Genomic DNA, 18,446 nt, shown 5'->3' with positions numbered 1-18,446 from the left:
ACGTTGTCCTGTCACCGCTCTGGCCCTCACCCCTCTCTCTTTGTCATATGGAGCATGCGTTAGTGCCGCTGTTCTAGGGTCAGGGACCCGGTCAGGCAGCTGTGAGTGACCAAGCGCTCATCTCAGCAGGGCTGTGCACGGGGCTTGGGCAAGGTCACCAGACACTGCCTCTTGGCACTGCTCTCCTTGTCACTCCCTTCCGCTGCCATCCTGCAAGATGCTTTCATCCCATTGGGCGCCATCAGGTGCAAAGAGATGGTGCCGCTGAGTGGAGGATTGTGCTCTTTGTGTAACAGAAAACTCAAGTGCCAGAGCCTGAAACTCGAAAGATTTCTTTTGCTCCTATAATGAGATGTCATGGTCAAGGGACAGCATGGCTTTCTGCCATCTGTCTTCAGCCAGTAGCTATGGCTGGTTGCCAAGTGACTCCTCAGTTCCACTGTATCATCATTCTAGGCAGGAATCAGGAGGGACAAAGGGGAGGAGGCGCAGGCCACACAGTCTGTCTCCTTATCAGGAAGACTTATTTTTCTAGAAGGTGCATCAAATAGATCTCCACTTCCATCACACTGTCTAGCTGCCCAGGGTCAGCCATTCTTGCAGGTGAGCCTAAGAAATTAAGGTTAAGACCTACTGTCCCACACAAAGTAGGGTTCTGTTAGTAAGGAAGAAGTGGCCATCTTTTCCTCGCGGAATCCCCAGGGTTAATCTTACTGAGTCATGCATCCACCCCAGAACTTGACTAAACTCCACCTACAGCAGTGCCTGCTATGAAGAATGAACACATTAAATTCTTAGCCAAGCTTCAGTCTTACACCCCCCCATAGAGCAAAACAGGTGGAGTCAGTCCTGCCTAAACCACATGAACTAATGTGGAACGGAAGGTTGGTTCCCTAAAGGAAAATTAGTGTGCAGTTACCATTAAAGGACAGTCGATGCTGGCCAGACAAGAACAATGGAAGCCCACCATAACCCAGGACTGCTCAGTCCTGGAGAGACCAGATCCCATTAGCAAAACTTTATAGACTCAGAAGTCAGGTGATAAAGTTAGCAGTATAGAATATGTCACAAGTAGGCATATGTAATAAGAAAATATGTCCACACTTCCCCATGCTCCTTCTGCCTCCTGACCAGCCCTGGGTCTTCCCCACCATGGCCTCTTGCTTCTGGATACTGTGAGCATGGACACATGTTCCTCCACAATAGTCACTTCCGTGTCTGTGTCTTTCCAGACCCAATTCAAGCAACTTTTAAAGCTTAAATGTGGGTTTGGTGAGATAGTGTGTATCTGAGCACAGCCTTGGAAGTTGAGGGTCTGAGAGGAGTCTTTAGGATCTCAGTAGGGCTCAGAAATCTGTGTGTTTGCAAGCCCAGGGTGATGCTGGCATTCAGCTAGTTTAGAACACAACTGATTTCTTCTGGAGCTTCATTTTGCAGATGAAGCAGTCAAGGCCCAGCCTACTGGTCAGGTCTCCTCAGAAGACCAAATCCTAGGGCAGGAGGATGCTCAATTAAAACAAATATGAGATGCTCTCATATCAAAGGGGCATATGGAAGAAGCCCTTCCTTCCTGCCTCTATCTTCATAACCTTTATACTTGGGACCCTTTGGTTACAAGTAATAAAAACCAGCCATTGTCTGCTTAAGCAGGAAAGGGGGTCTTGAGAGAAAGTTATAGAGGTGTTTCCTGGAGCTGGTGCAGGTGGGTGTCAGAGCTAGCTGGGTCCAGGAAACATTCTGTCTCTTTCCTTCTTCTGTTTTTTGCCCCTCAGACCCACTTCCTCTCCTCCTCCTCTCTTGATTTCACAACCAAGAGAGATAGATGGGGACACACACACACACACACACACACACACACACACACACAATAGGCCTAAACTTTAGAATAGACTGTGGTTGACTCAGACTGATTAGCACACCCCCAGCCTCTGGCCATTCACAGGCAGAGTTCAAATGGGCTGTGTGTTCCTTTTCTCTCATTTCTGAGACAAAATACATGACACCCAGAGTTAGAGGGGAAGGGGTTTATTAGGCTTATAGTTCTTAAAGTTTTCAGTCTGTAATAGGCTGGGTCCAAGGCAGGGAGGACAAAGAAGCATTGAAGAGGAGAAACAACATGGCACAAGGTAGCAAAGGCAACAAAAGAGAGACCATGTCTTTCTGCCTCTTTTGTCCCATCCAGACTAAAATACTCACTCACGTGTAGTGGATTAGTAATCACACGCCCTTAATCTCAGCATCGCACATTCCAGATTCAGCCACCTCTGACCGAATGGAGCTTCGAGGGGACATCCAGACCCAAACCATAACAGGCTGCAAGAAGATGGCCCTCAGTCAGGGGAGCTCGGTCAGCACTGCTGAAGGTCTCACTGCATCAGAACTCCTGGCCCCAGTGGCTTGAATCAGGACAGTGTTCCCAGGCTGTCTGCGCCTCTTCACTTCAGCCCTGTGCAATTAGGGTCTCTAATTTCCCGTTTCGGTAGTGTTTCCTGGTGATGTTCTGGCCTCTTGGCAGAAGTTTAGGAAATACCTCATTCCATCCACATAGTACATAGGACTCCTTTGCTGGGAGTGTGTTTTCTAACAGTGATTTTTGCATCTATTATAAGTGGTTTAGGTTTGTTTCTTTTTCAGCTGCTCTCTTCTGGGTCTTGTCCTCACATTCCAGGGAGCCTTTGTAGCCTCCCATGCATTTAATTAGTTCTGAGTTCTGCCACGAGTCAGGGATTAGACTAGAGGCTCTGCTGTCCCACAACTGCGGAAGGATCCACTGGGCCTGGCTGTGAGGGGCTGGCAGTGTAGCCACAAAAATAAAATCACCAAGAGCAAGGGAGTGATGGCTGCACCTGAACCAGGTCGGTATAAATGCACTGCCTCCATAATAAAAGTGAGATTCTTTTACGGCATTGACAAATACAGTGCTGTCACGTTCCCATGCCCCCATTGGACTATTGTCACCTCCGTTTCAAGGCAGGAAACTAAGCTCAGGGGAAATGCTTGCCTGGTCCTCACAGCTGAGAAATTGCCTGGACTTGAACCCCAGGTCAGACACCTGCGCTTTGCTATGGCCTGTCTCACCCTTGCCCTTTGATCACTGAATTTCAACATTTAGAGCAGTTATGTAACAGTACAGTCAACAGAATGCCAAATTTCACAGAGCAGACCTAGGAACAGGACAGGGTATCCCCTCCCCAAGAGCCATGGCCAGCTGTGTTTGCACCCAGCCAGGAGAGATGGAAAGGTAGGTTCCAGTGGTAAGGCCATACATAGGTCAGTGGGGCAGACTTTGAGTCATTCCTAAACATTCTTAAAATGCAAGGTGTTTGCAGAAGGGAAAGGTCACTGTGGGCTGGCTGGGTTCAGGGCTTTGCAGAGGAGTCAGAACAATGAGGGAACAAAGGGGGCCAGAGTGGGTGCCATGGATGTGTCTACACCTTGGCCGTGACTTGGCCACAGTCATAAATAATCCACACACATACACACGCGTGCACACACACACACCGTGATCTATGGAAACGAAACAGGTTTTATGCACTAGCATTTACCTGTCCCTGTGAGGGACGGCTGTAATATTTTCTATTTCTTTTTAAGAGAGCACTAGTTGCCATCCACTTCATCGATTTCCTAGACCACCAGTGCATCTCAGCCCACAGTGAGGAGCTCAGCTGTGGACAGGGTCCATTGGAGGAGCATTTCTAGGAGACAGTGGCAGCCCCTGATTCAGGCCACCTGGGTAGGGCCAAGATGGTGGTGGATGTCAAAACCAACCAGACAAAGACAGCGGATGCAAGACATCCTGTCTGTGAAATAAATTTGTCCTCCTGTTGCGTTTGCATATATCTACAAAGAGGTTCCTCGGCCTGCAAGTATGCAGGGTCACATTCCCCAAAGTGGATTTTTCCCCTTTGTACAGAGGTTAGTTCTAGAAATGCCCTCAGCCTTCCCTGGAAACCCAGAGGAGTTGGGATGTGGATGGGCAGGGGACAGCCGGGGACTTTGAACAAGGCAGTGAGGCAGAAAACCTTTCTTCCATTGGGCAGGACACGGAAAGGTGTGTGTGCAGAAAGATCCAAGAAGATGTTTTTTAGATGCAACTTCTATGTTGGATACACGAATTGATTTGTCAGCTACTAGCTAACCATATTCTCTTGGCTCATTGTAAGCAGACTGGGTTTTTTTTTCTTACTAAATGTACTTTTAATTATTTAGGAAAATAAAAAGCACAAATTTACAGAGGTAAAACAGCTAGTGCCAGCCTATGTTGCAATTTTAAAACTTCATATACCATAAAATCCACATAAATGGTACAATCCCTTATAAATGGTACAATTCAGTGTTCTTTTGTTCACAGAGTTGTGCGATTGTGATGAATATATAATTCCAAAACATTTTCATTATCCCGGAAAGAAACCCCATTCCCACCAGCACTGATTCCACATTTCCTTCATCTTCCCCTTTTCTGGCTGCCACTAATCTACTTTCTGTCTGCATGGATTTGCTTGTTCTGAACATTTTTGTGCAAACAGAATCAGTTTTTTCAAAGAATGAAATTTTACTTTTGTTGATACTCTACATTGTTTTTTCCTATTTCATTTATTTCTACCATGATCTTTCCTTCTTTCTGCTTTTTTTTAAAACTTAATTTGCATTCTTTTTCTTTTCTAAAAGAAGAAGGTTAGGTCATTGATTTCAAATCTTTCCCTTTTGTAATACAGGCATGTACAGTTACACATTTCTCTGTAAGCCCTCTTTTCTCTGCATCCCATATGTTTGGGAAGGTTCCATTTTTGTTTTCATTCATCTCCAAGTATTTTCTAATTTCCCTGGTGATTTCTTCTTTGACCCATGAGTTATTTAGAACTCTGTTATTTAACTTCCACATATTTGTGATGCTTCCAGTTTTCCTTCTGTTGTTGATTGCTAATTTCATTCCACTGAGGTTAGATAACATACTTTGCATAATGTCAGTCCTTTTAAATGTACCAAGTCTTGTTTTATGGCCTAACATATGGTCTGTCCTGGAGTATGTTCTGTATGCACGTGAGAAGATTGTATACTGCTTCTCTGTATTATAGTTATGTCGTTCTTTTCCTCTCCTCTTGTAACCCCATTGCATATTTGATCTGTGGAGAGTACCCTCAGCTCTCTGAAGTCCTGATTACTTTTCTTCATTCTTTTTATCTTTCTGTTCCTTAAACTGGAGTGTTTAAATTGACCTATTTTCAAGGTTGTCAATTTTTTTTCTGCTGCCTGTTCAAATCTGCTATAGAACCCCTGTCATGAATTTTCTATTTTAGTTATTATACTTCTTAATTCCAGAATTTCTGCTTGTTTTTTTAAATCACTTTTATTTCTATTTCTATTGATTTTTGGTGAAGTATGGTTCTCATACTTTTGTGTTTGAGTCGCTAAAAACTCCTTTGAACATATGTTTAAACAGCTGATTTAAACCCTGTCTAATAAACACTACATCTAGTCTTCCTCAGTAGGAGTTTATTGACTGTGTATGGGCAATACTTATTTTGCATGTCTCATAATTTTGTTAATGTTACTGAAAGCTGAGCAGTTTAAACAATGTAATGTGACAGTTACAGAATTCATATTTCCCCCCTTACTAGGGTCTTTTTTTTATTATTGTTGTTATTTGTTTTATTTAGTTACTAACTGGAAAATCTGTACTCTGGTGTATGCAGTCACTGAAATCTCCACTAGGTTACCCTAGAGTCAGCTACAGGTTTCTTTTTGGTACTAGGGATTGAACCCAGGCCTGAGCTATATCCTCAACCTGTTTGTTTGTTTCTTTGTTTGTTTTCTTTGAGACAGGCCCTCTCTGAGCTACTAAATTGCCCAGGCTGGGCCTGAACTTGCCATTCTCCTGCCTTAATCTCCCAGAGTGCTGGGATTACAGGCCTGTGCTGCCACACCCAGCTCAGCTGATGACTGAAAAGAGATTTCTTCAGATGCCTGGATCTAGTCATTCTCCCAGTCTTTACTAAGAGGCTCTGTGTTTGGGGTTGCACCTTCAACTCAGTGCAGACAATTTGCAGCTCTTTATCAGGCTTCCCCTTTGTCTAGTGCAGAGCCTCTCGGCCACCACTGACACAGCCCTGACCAGGCAACAGGGTCTCTAGATTCCCAGGAGCAGGAGGGACCTTTGCAAAGGCCCTGCCAGCCGGAACTTTGTTCCACAGCTTTTCCTTCTTGTATTTCTGGTTAGCCTACCATTTGTCCCAACTGTGATCTTCCACATCAGGCAGCATAATTTAATCATTGCCTCCGATTGCTTTCCACAAACACCCCACCCCTAGGAAAAGACTCTTCACACTGGTGAGCTCCAGGTCAGGCAGAATCCATCTTGAGAATGGAAGTGGGGACTTCCAGGCTGAGTAACAGTCATTCTGTGGAAACAGGCATCCAACATGCTTTGCAAACGTAGGGCTCATAGAGCCTTTTTAATTTTTATTTTTATTAGTACATGTTTGCAGTACATAATGATTACATTCTTCAGGGGGAGTTTGTACATATACATAATACGGCTTAATTCTTTTTATGTCCCCTTCCCCTCCTCTCCTTCCTCCTCCCTCCACCCCTTAGTCCTCTTCCCATTTATGAAAGATCTATCTCCATTTCTTGTTATCTATCTTTTATTCTGCTCTTTAGTTTACTTATACTTTGGGTTTCTCATATGAGAGGAACCATGAAATAGTTAAGCTTGTGTGTCTGATATTTTTCACTTAACGTTATGATCTCAAGGTACATCCATTTTCCTACAAATAACTCAAATGTGCTTTATTTATAGCACAGTAGTACTCCTTTGTATATAATTACCACATTTTCTTTATCCATTAATCTGTTGATAAACATATAGACTGCTTCCAAGATTTAGCTATTCTGAGTTGTGCTGCTATAAACATGGGTGTATGCATGTATCACCATAATACAATGTCTTTAATTCTTTCAAGAAGATAGCTAGAAGGGAATAGCTGGGTCAAATGGAATTTCTATTCGTTTTTTGAGAAATCTCCATACCGATTTCCACAGTGGTTGTTCCAGTTTACATTCCCACCAACAGTGTCACATAGACAACCTGTAGAGGCTCTTTATCAGCCGTATGCACAGAAGGTTTGGAAACATGAACCAGAACTGACTCGCCCCTGTCTGCTTCCTCTGGTGGCTTCCAGGCTACCTTTTTCCCTGGCACGGCAGTTCTTGGTTTTCAAGGCTATTCCTAAGCAGGTGGGAGGGAAGGGAAAATGAGAAGTTAAGATGCGTAGAGCTCCCTGGTCTTACTGAGATCCAGCTGATTTTCTTAAATAGACTTCTCAGATTGCCATAGCCTGTGGTTAATTTCTAGAATTCTGAAAAAGGAGATTGTGGCCATTTTTGTCACTGTCCCCATTGCTTTTACACCAAAGAGAATTGTCCATTCTCACCAACATCACCAGCATCCTGGTCCTGAGTCCATCCATACACACACATACTCTGTGCTTACTAAGGACGCCACACTTGCATCCGGTGGCTTAATGAGGCCCCTTTTCCTTGTGTGGATTTCCTTGGTAGGGTCCAGTGAGATGGCGACCACCAGCCAGGACACCACACTTTAGTCTTGAATTTGCTGCAGAGTGACTGTATGACCTTGGAGCAAAGGAGCTGAGCTTAGCTGAGCTACTGTGTACCAGGCTGAGTGCTGAGTGCTTTATGTATACTGTATCTTCCTTGCACCTACAGAGATAATACCCCTGTTTCACAGATGAAGAAACTGGTACAATGTGACATTGAAAGAGATAATGTCTCCATTTTACAGATGAAGAAACTAACAAGATACAGTGTACTCAGCACTGTCCTGCATGTGGCAAATATTCTGTATGTCTTTGTTCTGTTGCTCTTCCATTAGTGTAAACTTTATAGACAGAGGAAGAAGTACAGTGGGGGTGATTGCTCAAGGTCACTTGAATTGCAGCCCAAGTTCATCTGATTCCAAAGCCCACCCATTGTCCACATCCCCACTGCAGTTCCCCTGCTCTAGGTCTTACCTTCCTTATACTGCCAGATGAAGGATTTGAACCGATGAAAGTCATCCAGTCAACAAACACAGACTCAGTTGTCTGCTTCCATAGAGGTGACATAGAGGTCTGTAATTCTGTGTTGTCAGTTGCTTGGAGTCACATCGGTGACATTCTTTTGTTCAGCCTGACAGACGAACCAGTGGCAGACCAGCAGATGTGTAACCCAGTGTCTTTCTCTCCCCTGCCACCCTGCTCCTCCCCTGTCCCCTGCAGAGGCCAGAGGGGACAAGGCCAAGTGGGTGTTCACCTGGCCACTCATCTTCCTCCTGTGCATCACCATCCCCAACTGCAGTAAGCCCCGCTGGGAGAAGTTCTTCATGGTCACCTTCATCACTGCCACACTGTGGATCGCCATCTTCTCCTACTTCATGGTGTGGCTGGTGAGTGAGGAGTGGCGGGTGAAGGAGGACCTGGGCTCAAGGCACCGTGGGAAATTCTGGGCCACCTTGGGCAAGTCGCTGGCCTGACTGACTGCAGTTTCTTTCTCTGGGGAAAGGGTTCTCATGAGGATGCATGGCGCCATGCTGTGTGCACTTCTATAAATGCCTTTTTATCATCACAGTAATCTCATGAGATAAGTATTTTATTGCCCCCATTTTACAGATAGGGAAAGCAATGTGTTCAAAGTTACCCCACTAGCGAGTGCTAGAGGTGGGATGGGGTGCAGGCATTGGCCTCCTGTCCACCATCTCAGCCACTGTCCTGAGCTGGTTGTCACTTGGGTGTTGGAATCCTCAGATCCCACTGGGCAGAGGTTTTGCAGGTGGAGAGGTGTTGGTGAGGCTTCTTGTAAGCTCCTCTGGCCATGCCTGCCAGCTCCTGTTCAGACCTTTTACTGGCTGGGCCAAGCTGGACCGGGCCATGCAAGTCCCCTCTCCCCTGTGCCTGTGATCCACCCCCAGGGCCCCTCCTCCTCCTCATCTTGAGTGAGGAGGAAGAGGGGACACGGTTACAGCATAGCTGTGGGTCAGGTGAGTGTGAAGGAGACCCCACCAGCCTTCCCTGCCTCCGTGGCTGTCCTTGAGCCACTCCATTCTCCTCCTTACATCTGACCCAGTGCTGAGATGGCTCGAGTTCCTGACTTGAGAAGCAGCCAGGCCAGGGAATTCCCTAGAGGCACTCAGCCCCATCCCTAGCTCCAGAGAAAGCGTGCAGTGTTGTGGGGACAGAAGGGCCCTGGGGGTCACATGAGGACAGATCTGAGCCCTGCTTCTACCTCTGAGCAGCCGTGAAACCCAAGCAACCAACTGCCTGCGCCAGGGTGAGCCCCTCTCTGAAGCAGGGTGATCACTGACCTCCCAAGGCCACTGGAGAAGGGAAGGGGAGCCTCCAACATGGCAGGTGCATGGCGAGGCCTAGTGCTGTGCCCAACCAGCTTCAATACACCTTCCCCATTTCCTCCATGAGTGCAGTGTGTGTGTAAGTGTGGGTGGTGTGAGTGTGTATGGAGCCATTTTGCCAGTATCGGGGAAGAACTGAAAATAGTTACTATCCAAGCTCCCCAGCAAAAGATGATACAGATAATAAAAAGCACACCCTAAATGCATTGAATTTGCCCACCTTAGTTCTTCTGAACAGAGGCCAGCCCATCTTTACATTTTAAGGAAACTATCCCATTGTTCTTAGTAATGTGTGTTCCCAAATAACAGCAAAAAGAAAAGGTATTTCATGACATTTGTGTAGATATGAGAATTAGGAAGATCAATTAAGGAATGTGTGAATTCTTTCTTCTCTAATTATTGAAAATAACAGTAGTGTTAAATCAATTCTAATTAGCAGTGAGGTGGGACACTCCCATGCACACTGCTTTGACTTACAAATCCCATCAGGCCTGGAGTCATAGGAACCACTTACTGGGGCACTCTGACCCGTGGATTTGAACTTCAAATGGCCTCAGTTGGGGGACTAGCATAGACTTGACAATAGAAATCTGTAAACAAGCTGGGCATGGTGTCACACACTTGTAACCCCAGCACTTAGAATTAAAAACTTGTCAACCACCCCTGGTTGGCTTGTGCAAATCCCTTTTGTGAACAGTGTGGACCAAGCACTGCTGGATCCATTGTTGTTCTTTGCCTTCAGAGTGTCTCCCCCCTTTTCTGGCCCAGGGAAATCTCATCAGTGAGCTCAGACTGCTGTTGCTGAGCTAAGCAGTGTCTTAGATCTTCATGGATGTCATCAGACCCCTCTGCAAACTTCCTGCTAATAGACAAGTATCTAGTCATACATGCTGGCTGCAAGCCAGGGCTGAACTTTGCACCTAGGAAGTGTAGTTCATCTGGGACTCCCTGAGCCCTGTGAAGTTGATTGCCCTTATTTTATTTGCCCCCATCGATTGCAAGCAAATGAATGCAATAGAAGGGAAATACACTGCTGTGAATATCTGGCACAGCCAGGCCAGGTACCTTACATTTTCTTATCTCATCCTTGTTAGGCCCATTTTACAGATAAAGGAGCTCAGAGAAGCAGGCTCGCTTATCCAAAGTCACATAGCCATTTGCTGGGATCTGAGCGATCGGCCAAGATGAGAGCAGCTCTAAACCATTCCCCATCTCTAGATGAAGAGAGAAGAGGGGTGCTGTGAACTGGAAGGGCCAAATGCTTCCAGAGCTTTCCATCTGGCTGCTGCTCAGGTCCCAACTATCTCTCCAGTGTCAGCCATGTACATGCATCATGATCTTAAAATGCCTCTGTATCCTTTGATCCTGGAGTTCTATCTTTTGGGATTTATCCCAAGGATGTAGTAGGATGAAAGGCCAAAGTTGTATGCACAATGGAGAGGCTGGAACTCCCGAAGTAGGATCGGAAACATTGCCAGGAATCCCTGCTCCATTGCTTCCCAGCTGTGTGCCCGTGGGCATTGTTACTAAGCTCTTGGAGCCTCAGTTGGCATAATTAAGGTGCCTCCTCCATAAGTGGGTAGTGAATAATCAAGTACATGAGATTATGAGAGCAAGACTTTGTAGAATGCCTGGCACACAGTAAGTGCTCAACAAATGTTCTTACAGCGATACTGTAAGAATAAAGAAACCGTCTAAAATACACAAGAATGTAGGATTGGTGAAACCTTTATAGAAATACAATGAAATGTAATTATCAGTTTAAAATATGTTATAGATGAAGATTCTGGATGGAGTGGGACTCACGATGTATAATTACAAAACAGATACTGATGGTATAAACTAATGGCATTTTTTTCTAACACATACCAAAAGCAAGGTCAAGCATACAGTCCAAAACAGTGATTTGCAAATGAGTTTCCAGACCCACAGCGTCAGGGTGCCACTTCCCAGGAACTTAACAGGAATGCAAGCGTTCACGCCTCACCCTGGAAATCTGGGGGCACAGCTTGGCAGTCTGCATTTTAACAAGTCTCCCCTGAGACTTTCTGTATTCTCAAATTTGAGAACCACTGGCCAATGTGAAGTGTTTTTTCTTCTCCGTGGGTCTTGAGAAATGGTCATTTTTATTTTCATTTTATTTTATAAATATTTTCAAATAATAAACACATGTTACTCATGTCACCGGGGGGGGGGGCACAAAAAAATGTTTTAAAAACCATATTCCAGATTTTTCTCTTGGTTACCACATTCAAGTTAAAAGCTCACAGGGTACAGGAAGCTCCCAGGGGTGTTCCATTGTGAGTTCACTGGCCCGCCCCCCTCTCCTGCAGGTGACTATCATTGGATACACACTCGGGATCCCCGATGTCATCATGGGCATCACTTTCCTGGCAGCGGGCACCAGTGTTCCAGACTGCATGGCCAGCTTGATTGTGGCAAGACAAGGTAGGGACCGTGCCTCAGCCTCCACAGCCATCAGCATCAGCCTGCTGACCCCTCATCTTCCCCACCAGCTTGGTGGCTGGGTTGTGGCTCCTCTGGTTGGCAGTTGCCAAGTCTGCCATGAGGGAGATCATGACATCTAAAAGCATCGTGTGTTAGAGTCCATCTGTGGAGAAAACACTACTGAGACGAGATGAACTTCTCCAGATCTTTGGAAGCCTTTTCTCAGATGGTTGTCTAAAAATGAACACATCCTGAGATCACCAGTCAGTGTGAGATTGAACAGAGCCCAACCCCAGACTTCAAGTAGCAAATGATCTGAGACATGTCCCAGACTCAGGAAAGCAGAAAGAGTCTCCTATAAATCCAACTATTCTCCCATTCTTCTTATGACTTCTAGAAGATCTGTAATCTTTTGCTTTATTTAGAGGTTGAGCAGGATGAGTGGGAATTTACAGTCTTTGAAGGTAGAACAAAAGCCATGAAGAACCTGGCCATGACATGCTACTCCTTTTCTGCCAGTGAGGTAGTTTCATGGCAGGCTTTGCCGCAGATCTTCTGGGAAGAGGAGCATCTGAAAGTCTGGGTGTGGGGAAGGGCAAGTCATGGGCGGAGACAGGAGAGGAGAGCAGCAAAGGGAGACAGACTGGCTGGGGCCTGAGAAAGAGCTGAGGGGAAGGGAAGTGTGTGGAGATGTCGGGCCCTGGGCAGGTGCCTTACAGAGAGTGGGGACAGCGCTGAAAAGAGTGGAATTTAACTGGGTAACCTTGGACAAGAGTGTATTAATTTCCTAGAGCAACCATGACCACTAGATGGCTTAAAGCAACAAAAATTTACCTCTCAGCTCTGTGGAGGCAAGATACGGACAAAGCCTCCCCCTGCAGGGTGAGGGGAGGAGCTCCTGGCCTCTTCCAGCTCCTGTGACTGACTGCCATTCCAGTCGCTGCCTGTCATCCCATGTCATCTGTTCCTCCCCTGCTGTGTGTCTCTGTCAAGACTTCCTTCTTCTTATGGGGACACCAGTTGCAGGATTGAAACCCACCCTAATTCGGAGTGACTTTATCATAATGTGTTGATATCGGCGAAGACCCTGTTTCCAAATAAAGTCAGGGCCACTGGTTCTTGGCGGACATGAATTGGGGGATTTCTCGTCGCAGTACAGTGAGTGAAAGGAAAGCTGATGCACACTGAGGCTCTGGCTGATGTTCAGCAGTGTGAACTCAGCAGCTTGGGATCAGTCATGCCAGCTCCAGCTGACAAGTTCATCCCCAACTGGAGGGACACAGTGGCAGGCCAGGAGGGTAAGAAAATGTGCAGTTTAAACAGCTAGTGAGGGGGAAGGTCGAGATGCAAGAAGCTTAAAGGCTTCAGGGGTCCCAGTGAGATCAGTGAAATCTCTTTTAGGAACAAGGGACAGGTAGGGTTCTGAGGCAGGATGCCATCTTAAAGTGGCCACAGGGGGTTGTGAGTATATGGAGATGGAGGAAGCATGACTGAGGCTGGGAGAGGGGTGGTATAGTGGTCATAAGGGTGGCACTGATGTGGCTAATAAGAGAGTCCAACGGACACGGTTAAGATTAGACAGCTTCCTTATGACAGAGAGCACAGAAACTTTGCTCAGAAACCACTGCACAAAGCAGGAGACCACGCAGGAGCTCTGAGGAGGTTCTATGCCCCAGACTCCCTGCCAACTCTCAGTTCAAAATGTGGCCCAGGCAGCACCGACCTGACCTCATGTGAGAAATGGACTCTCAGGCCCTATTCTGGCTGCACTGAATCAGCATCTTCAGATTAACTGGATCCCTGGGTGATTTGCACACTCACTGAAGTTTGAGTCACTGCCCTAAGAGTCCTCAAAGGACCACACAGCTGCCATGGCTTCTTGTGCAGTACAAGGATTCCATCAGCCTGAAAAGTTTATCTCCTTTTGTCCGTGGTCAACCATCTTTACCCCTTCACCCTGACCTCCTCTCCAAGTACAAATAGCTGCTCCGTAGTTGCCATGTTTTGCCAGACTGGAGCCCGGAAGGGACCAAGCTGCAGAGTGTGAAGTTGCTCCACAGAGCGCCTGAGGCAGGCAGGGAGGAGGGAGTCAGCCCACCTGAAAGATGTACATGCTGGGGTCAGCAGACACCAGCAACGAGGACAGGATGAGAGGAGGAGGTGGCCTGGCACACAGGGAGGACAGATGCAGACAGAGATGGGCCATTCATCTCCAAAGCTGGCTGGAGTGGTGCTGAGCTTTGCAGCTACTGAGGCGATGTGATGGGTGTGTGCACGTTTGTGTTTCAGGCCTGTCATCCAGCAAACACTTGTGTGTGTGCAGCTGAAGACAGGCATTTCAAGTAGCACAGATTTCAGCTCTCATGAGATTTATGTGTATGGGTTTGCTCTCTACTTTCTAATACACCTCAAGTGATCGAGCTCTTCCACCTGTGTGGCTAGCCTGATGCTGAATGGTTGGGCAGGAAAGGGAAGGATGCTGCATGGCTCCAGCCTCTGAGATGGTCTGGCAGGAGAAAGATAGTTTACCCTTCAGAAACTACCAGAATATAAGATCTGCTGCCCTATTATCACAGCGAAGCTCATGGGTGCTGTTGCCTGGCCACAAATATGCGTCATGGCTGGGTCCAGACAATGCTGGACCAGGTGTCCTGAGACTGAGCCACTTGCAAACAGTGTACCCTCGATCACCTTCTGCATGAAGATGATGTCACCACCCTCCTTGGTGTAACTGGAAGGATTAAATGGGGCAAAGCACGTGGTGGGTCCTCAGAGAATCTGAGCTGACAAACCTGGCAGGAGAAATAATGGAAGGCCCTGTATTCATTCACTGAGGTTGTACTTACTGCAGACTGGGTGGCATAAATGGCTAAGATGTGTCATCACATAGTTCTGAAGGTCAGAAGTCCAAGGTCAAGGTATAGGCAGGGCTGGCCCTCTCTGGGGCTGGGAGGGAGAACCCTTCCCAGGTCCCTCTCCTGACCATCTCCTTGGCTGTTTTTATCCTCACTTGGGGTCCTCCTGGGTGCTGCGTCCAAATTTCTCCTTTTCACAAGGGCACCAGTTGGGTAAGTGGCCACCCTAAAGACTTCATCCTTACCCTTTATCTTGTTAAAGGCCCTGCCTCCAAATACGGTCACATCTTGCAGCATTACAGTGCTCTGGGACTTGCACATTGAATTTTGAGGCTCACAGTTCAATCCATAATGGGGCCCTTTAGATTTCATGAAGGGCACGGATCTCTGACCTCACAAAATGGTCTTAGAAATGTAGGGTCTATGAAGCTGGACTTCTGTTCTAAGCAATAGCACTGATAAACAGTTATAAGGAAGAACACTGGTTTTCAGTGACCTGCTCTTGATGAAAGAGATATGTTTGTTGTCCCCCCAGGCCTTGGAGACATGGCAGTCTCTAACACCATAGGAAGCAACGTGTTTGACATCCTAGTGGGACTCGGCATCCCGTGGGGCCTGCAGACCATGGTTATTAACTATGGATCCACGGTAAGTTCTTTTTACCACATAGGGAAATGGGATAGAGGCAGGTTACATAGAATAGCGGGATTTTCCCTGTTCTGGCCCAGGGATTTGGCACCTTGGCACCCTCTTTCTTTGACAGCTACCAGGACAACCTATGGGTGGCCCCAGGAGGGAGGCAGTGTTCACCAAGGGTTGGTCAGTGCCTTCCAGCAGCTGTCCCTCTTCTAGGCCAGGTCCTCAGATGAGCAGAGTCCAAACTGGAACCCACATTGTCCTGATCCCCCCCAGCCAAGCGCTTACCTAAGAACCCCCATATCTTCCTGACGAGGGGATGAGAAAGCTGGAGCATGCTGGGCTTTCAGAGTGGATTGGCCAAGCAGCCCTGAGACTCACAGGCATGTGCTTGATTTTCCAGGTGAAGATCAACAGCCGGGGTCTGGTCTACTCCGTGGTGCTGTTGCTGGGCTCCGTGGCGCTCACCGTGAGTCTTTACTCTCCCAAATTAGAAGCCTCTTGCATGCTGTGTGGCGTCTGACCCTGCCTCATCCCAGGCATGACTCCAGACATTTCCCCATCCCTTGCCCTTGTCAGTGAGGGACACAGCCAAACCCAGTTTTGCCAAGAGCGTCTGCAGGCACCATAGCATTTTTCCCTGCACAGAGAAGATGTCACCAGGGGAAGTGAATTCCCTTTTTTTTCTTCTTGGTGCCTGGCCCAGTGTTTGCTGTCTCAAGTGCTAGTGGGAGAGAAATCTCCCCCTTCCACCTGAGCTGAAAGTGAGGGTATGATGGACCTCAAGACCACCTGACAATCGTCAAGGCCTCCTTCCTCCCTGTGCCTAGGTGGTATTATCATCCCTGTTTCGAAGAAGTAGAGGTTCTGTGCCTTGCCCAAGGTCACAGAGGTGGAAATGTTAGGACTCGCACCCAGGTCAATTTGTCTTTATAGCCCTGTGCCCTGCAGAGGTAACCATGGCTCAGCCCTGGAAGCCTGATTCGGGGACAAGAGGGAGGGAAGTGCAAGGGAGCAGGCCCTTCCCCAAAACCCAAGCTGCAGTTTGCCAGGAGTGGGCTACAGGAGCCTTGGGAAATTTGCTCAGAGAAAAAGACCACAGTGCTCTGAAGCAAAGGGCACGACCATTTCGTCCCTAGAGAAGGCCTGGGACTTGTGAGCCCTGAGGAAGTGGCCTGCTGCCTGGGGAGGGTCAATGCCACGAGAGTAACTTGAGTGTGCCGGGGTCAGTGGGCCTGCATGGAGACTCATCCTGCTGTTGTCAAGTCTAAACGTTCAGGGCTGATTCTGGTCAACCTGAGGATAAGCCTGGCGGGGCCCATTTGCACTTGTTCACACTATGCAGGAAGTTCTAAGGGTGTGGATGCACATGTCCATTTTTAGTCAAAAAGCCCTTGTTGTTTGTTGGCCCCCCAAGCCGAGCTCTTGAACTCTGTCCTCCCAGGTCCTCGGCATCCACTTCAACAAATGGCGACTGGACCGCAAGCTGGGCGTCTATGTGCTTGTCCTCTACGCCGTCTTCCTGTGCTTCTCCATAATGATAGAGTTTAACGTCTTCACCTTCGTTAACCTGCCCATGTGCCGAGATGACAAATAAGCAGAGTCGCCTCCTCGGGAGCTGCCCTGGGCACCCGTGCCACTGGCGACCTCTTCTCTCTCTCCTTCCCCACCACAGGTCTGTCCTGCCTCAGCAGCCACCGTCTGTTCTTTAAGAGCTGGAAGGAAGGGCCGTTGTGGTCTTTGTGTGGTCACAGGCCACCTGCTGGGCACCTGTGCCACCTTGGGTCCTGCCCCACTCGAGGCAGGTTTGGGGGTTCATTTGAGCTGAGCAGCTCCTCGGACCCCTGAGCTGCCAGCCACAGAGATGTATGTCTCATCTCTGTCACGCTGCAGTCAGAGGACCTCTGCGTACAGTTTTCTTTCTGTCACACAGGCAGCCTTGGAATGAGGCAGGCAGTGAGCGTGAGGTCTCCTGGGGCAAATGCAAAATGGGACAGTTGCTCTCAAGTGTCCCCTGTGGGCCACGGGGTGAGTCCCTTAGACAGCACATGCCACCAGCTGGCAGCTCTTGAGGTTTGGAGGAGGCAAGGCATCAGCTCTCTGGGGGTTTGAGACCATGATGGCTGACTTTCCACTCCTTTTTCTGGAAAAAAAAAAAAATGGAAGAATGGAAACTTTTTTTTCCCCAGCAGAAGAGAGAAAAGCAAACAAAATACTCTTATCCTTTTTATTGATGCATTCAGAGAATGATTAATTATTATTAAAAGTAAAATGTCATATAGATCATCATACTTGAAAAATATCATTCCACACAAAAGGATTTTGACGGGAACCAAAAAAGTAGTCCTTGTAAAAAGTGAATCCTGTGTGTATCATCCTCCTTTGGCTCTAAGACTTTTGGTTTGGAATTTAGAAAGAGGTGAAAGACCACCATGGAATCAGGTGCTAACTCAGAGACACAGTAGGGTAAACTGCAGTGTTTACAGCTAGACATCCCAGAACATTCCAGACTTTCTGCGTGATGCAACACACTGTCCCTTCGAGCGTGTTGTTTCTTTGTTATTGCACTGTTTTCAAAGTCACCTTGGAGAGACCCAGTTGTTTATATGCCCAACAAATTTCAGAAGTGATGGTTCATGACAAGGAGAGAGATTTCCTGAAACACAGCAGATTGCTCTCTGGCTAGCTGAAGGCAAGTATGAAAACCATTATCTTAGAGTGTTTAGAGCTAAGTTTCTTGAACCTTATAGTTTGCAACACATAAAAATGGGGGGGTGGGAGTTGATTCAAAAATAGATAGGAAATATGAAATAATGTTAAGCTGCTTCATAGCTCTAAAATATATATATATATTTAAAGATTTATGAACATAAACCATTCTTGGGTTCTAACAAGAAAGCACAAATTAATTTTATATGGAGTGGGTTTTTTTTATTTTTTTAATGTTTCTATTGCAAAAGTCTATCAGATCTGATGCACTTTTAATATTGAGATATTTTGCACAGAAGGAGGTATGGGACTGACCCATAATGATGTGAGAAGAAAGGGTTTTAGTGATTCACCCGAAATTGCTTTAAACTTGGTGATGATGAGTCGAAATC

At 47.0% G+C, this 18,446-nt stretch overlaps 1 protein-coding gene across 4 annotated transcripts in view; it reads left to right on the top strand.

Moving 5' to 3' along the window:
- Positions 1–17,631, top strand: part of Slc24a4 (solute carrier family 24 member 4) — a 153,101-nt gene extending 135,470 nt beyond the window's left edge. For 3 of the 4 annotated variants that reach the window (XM_087195506.1, XM_004837024.3, XM_021244813.2), the window contains 5 exons: positions 8,280–8,446; positions 11,740–11,854; positions 15,245–15,357; positions 15,749–15,814; positions 16,790–17,492. In XM_087195506.1, the coding sequence (XP_087051632.1) occupies positions 8,280–8,446; positions 11,740–11,854; positions 15,245–15,357; positions 15,749–15,814; positions 16,790–16,942 (614 nt within the window). In that variant the 3' untranslated portion in view covers positions 16,943–17,492. Of the gene's footprint in view, positions 1–8,279; positions 8,447–11,739; positions 11,855–15,244; positions 15,358–15,748; positions 15,815–16,789 lie in introns of all 4 variants that reach the window. The other variant, XM_004837023.3, reaches the window with a different exon arrangement.
- The last annotated feature ends 815 nt before the right edge of the window (positions 17,632–18,446 follow it).

The sequence above is a fragment of the Heterocephalus glaber genome, unplaced genomic scaffold, assembly GCF_053883595.1.
Source record: "Heterocephalus glaber isolate CG9 unplaced genomic scaffold, H.glaber_assembly_v1.0 deba00001608, whole genome shotgun sequence".
Lineage (NCBI taxonomy): Eukaryota > Metazoa > Chordata > Mammalia > Rodentia > Bathyergidae > Heterocephalus > Heterocephalus glaber.
The sequence above is the reverse complement of the archived record's forward strand: the minus strand, read 5'-3'. Positions and strand labels throughout refer to the sequence as shown.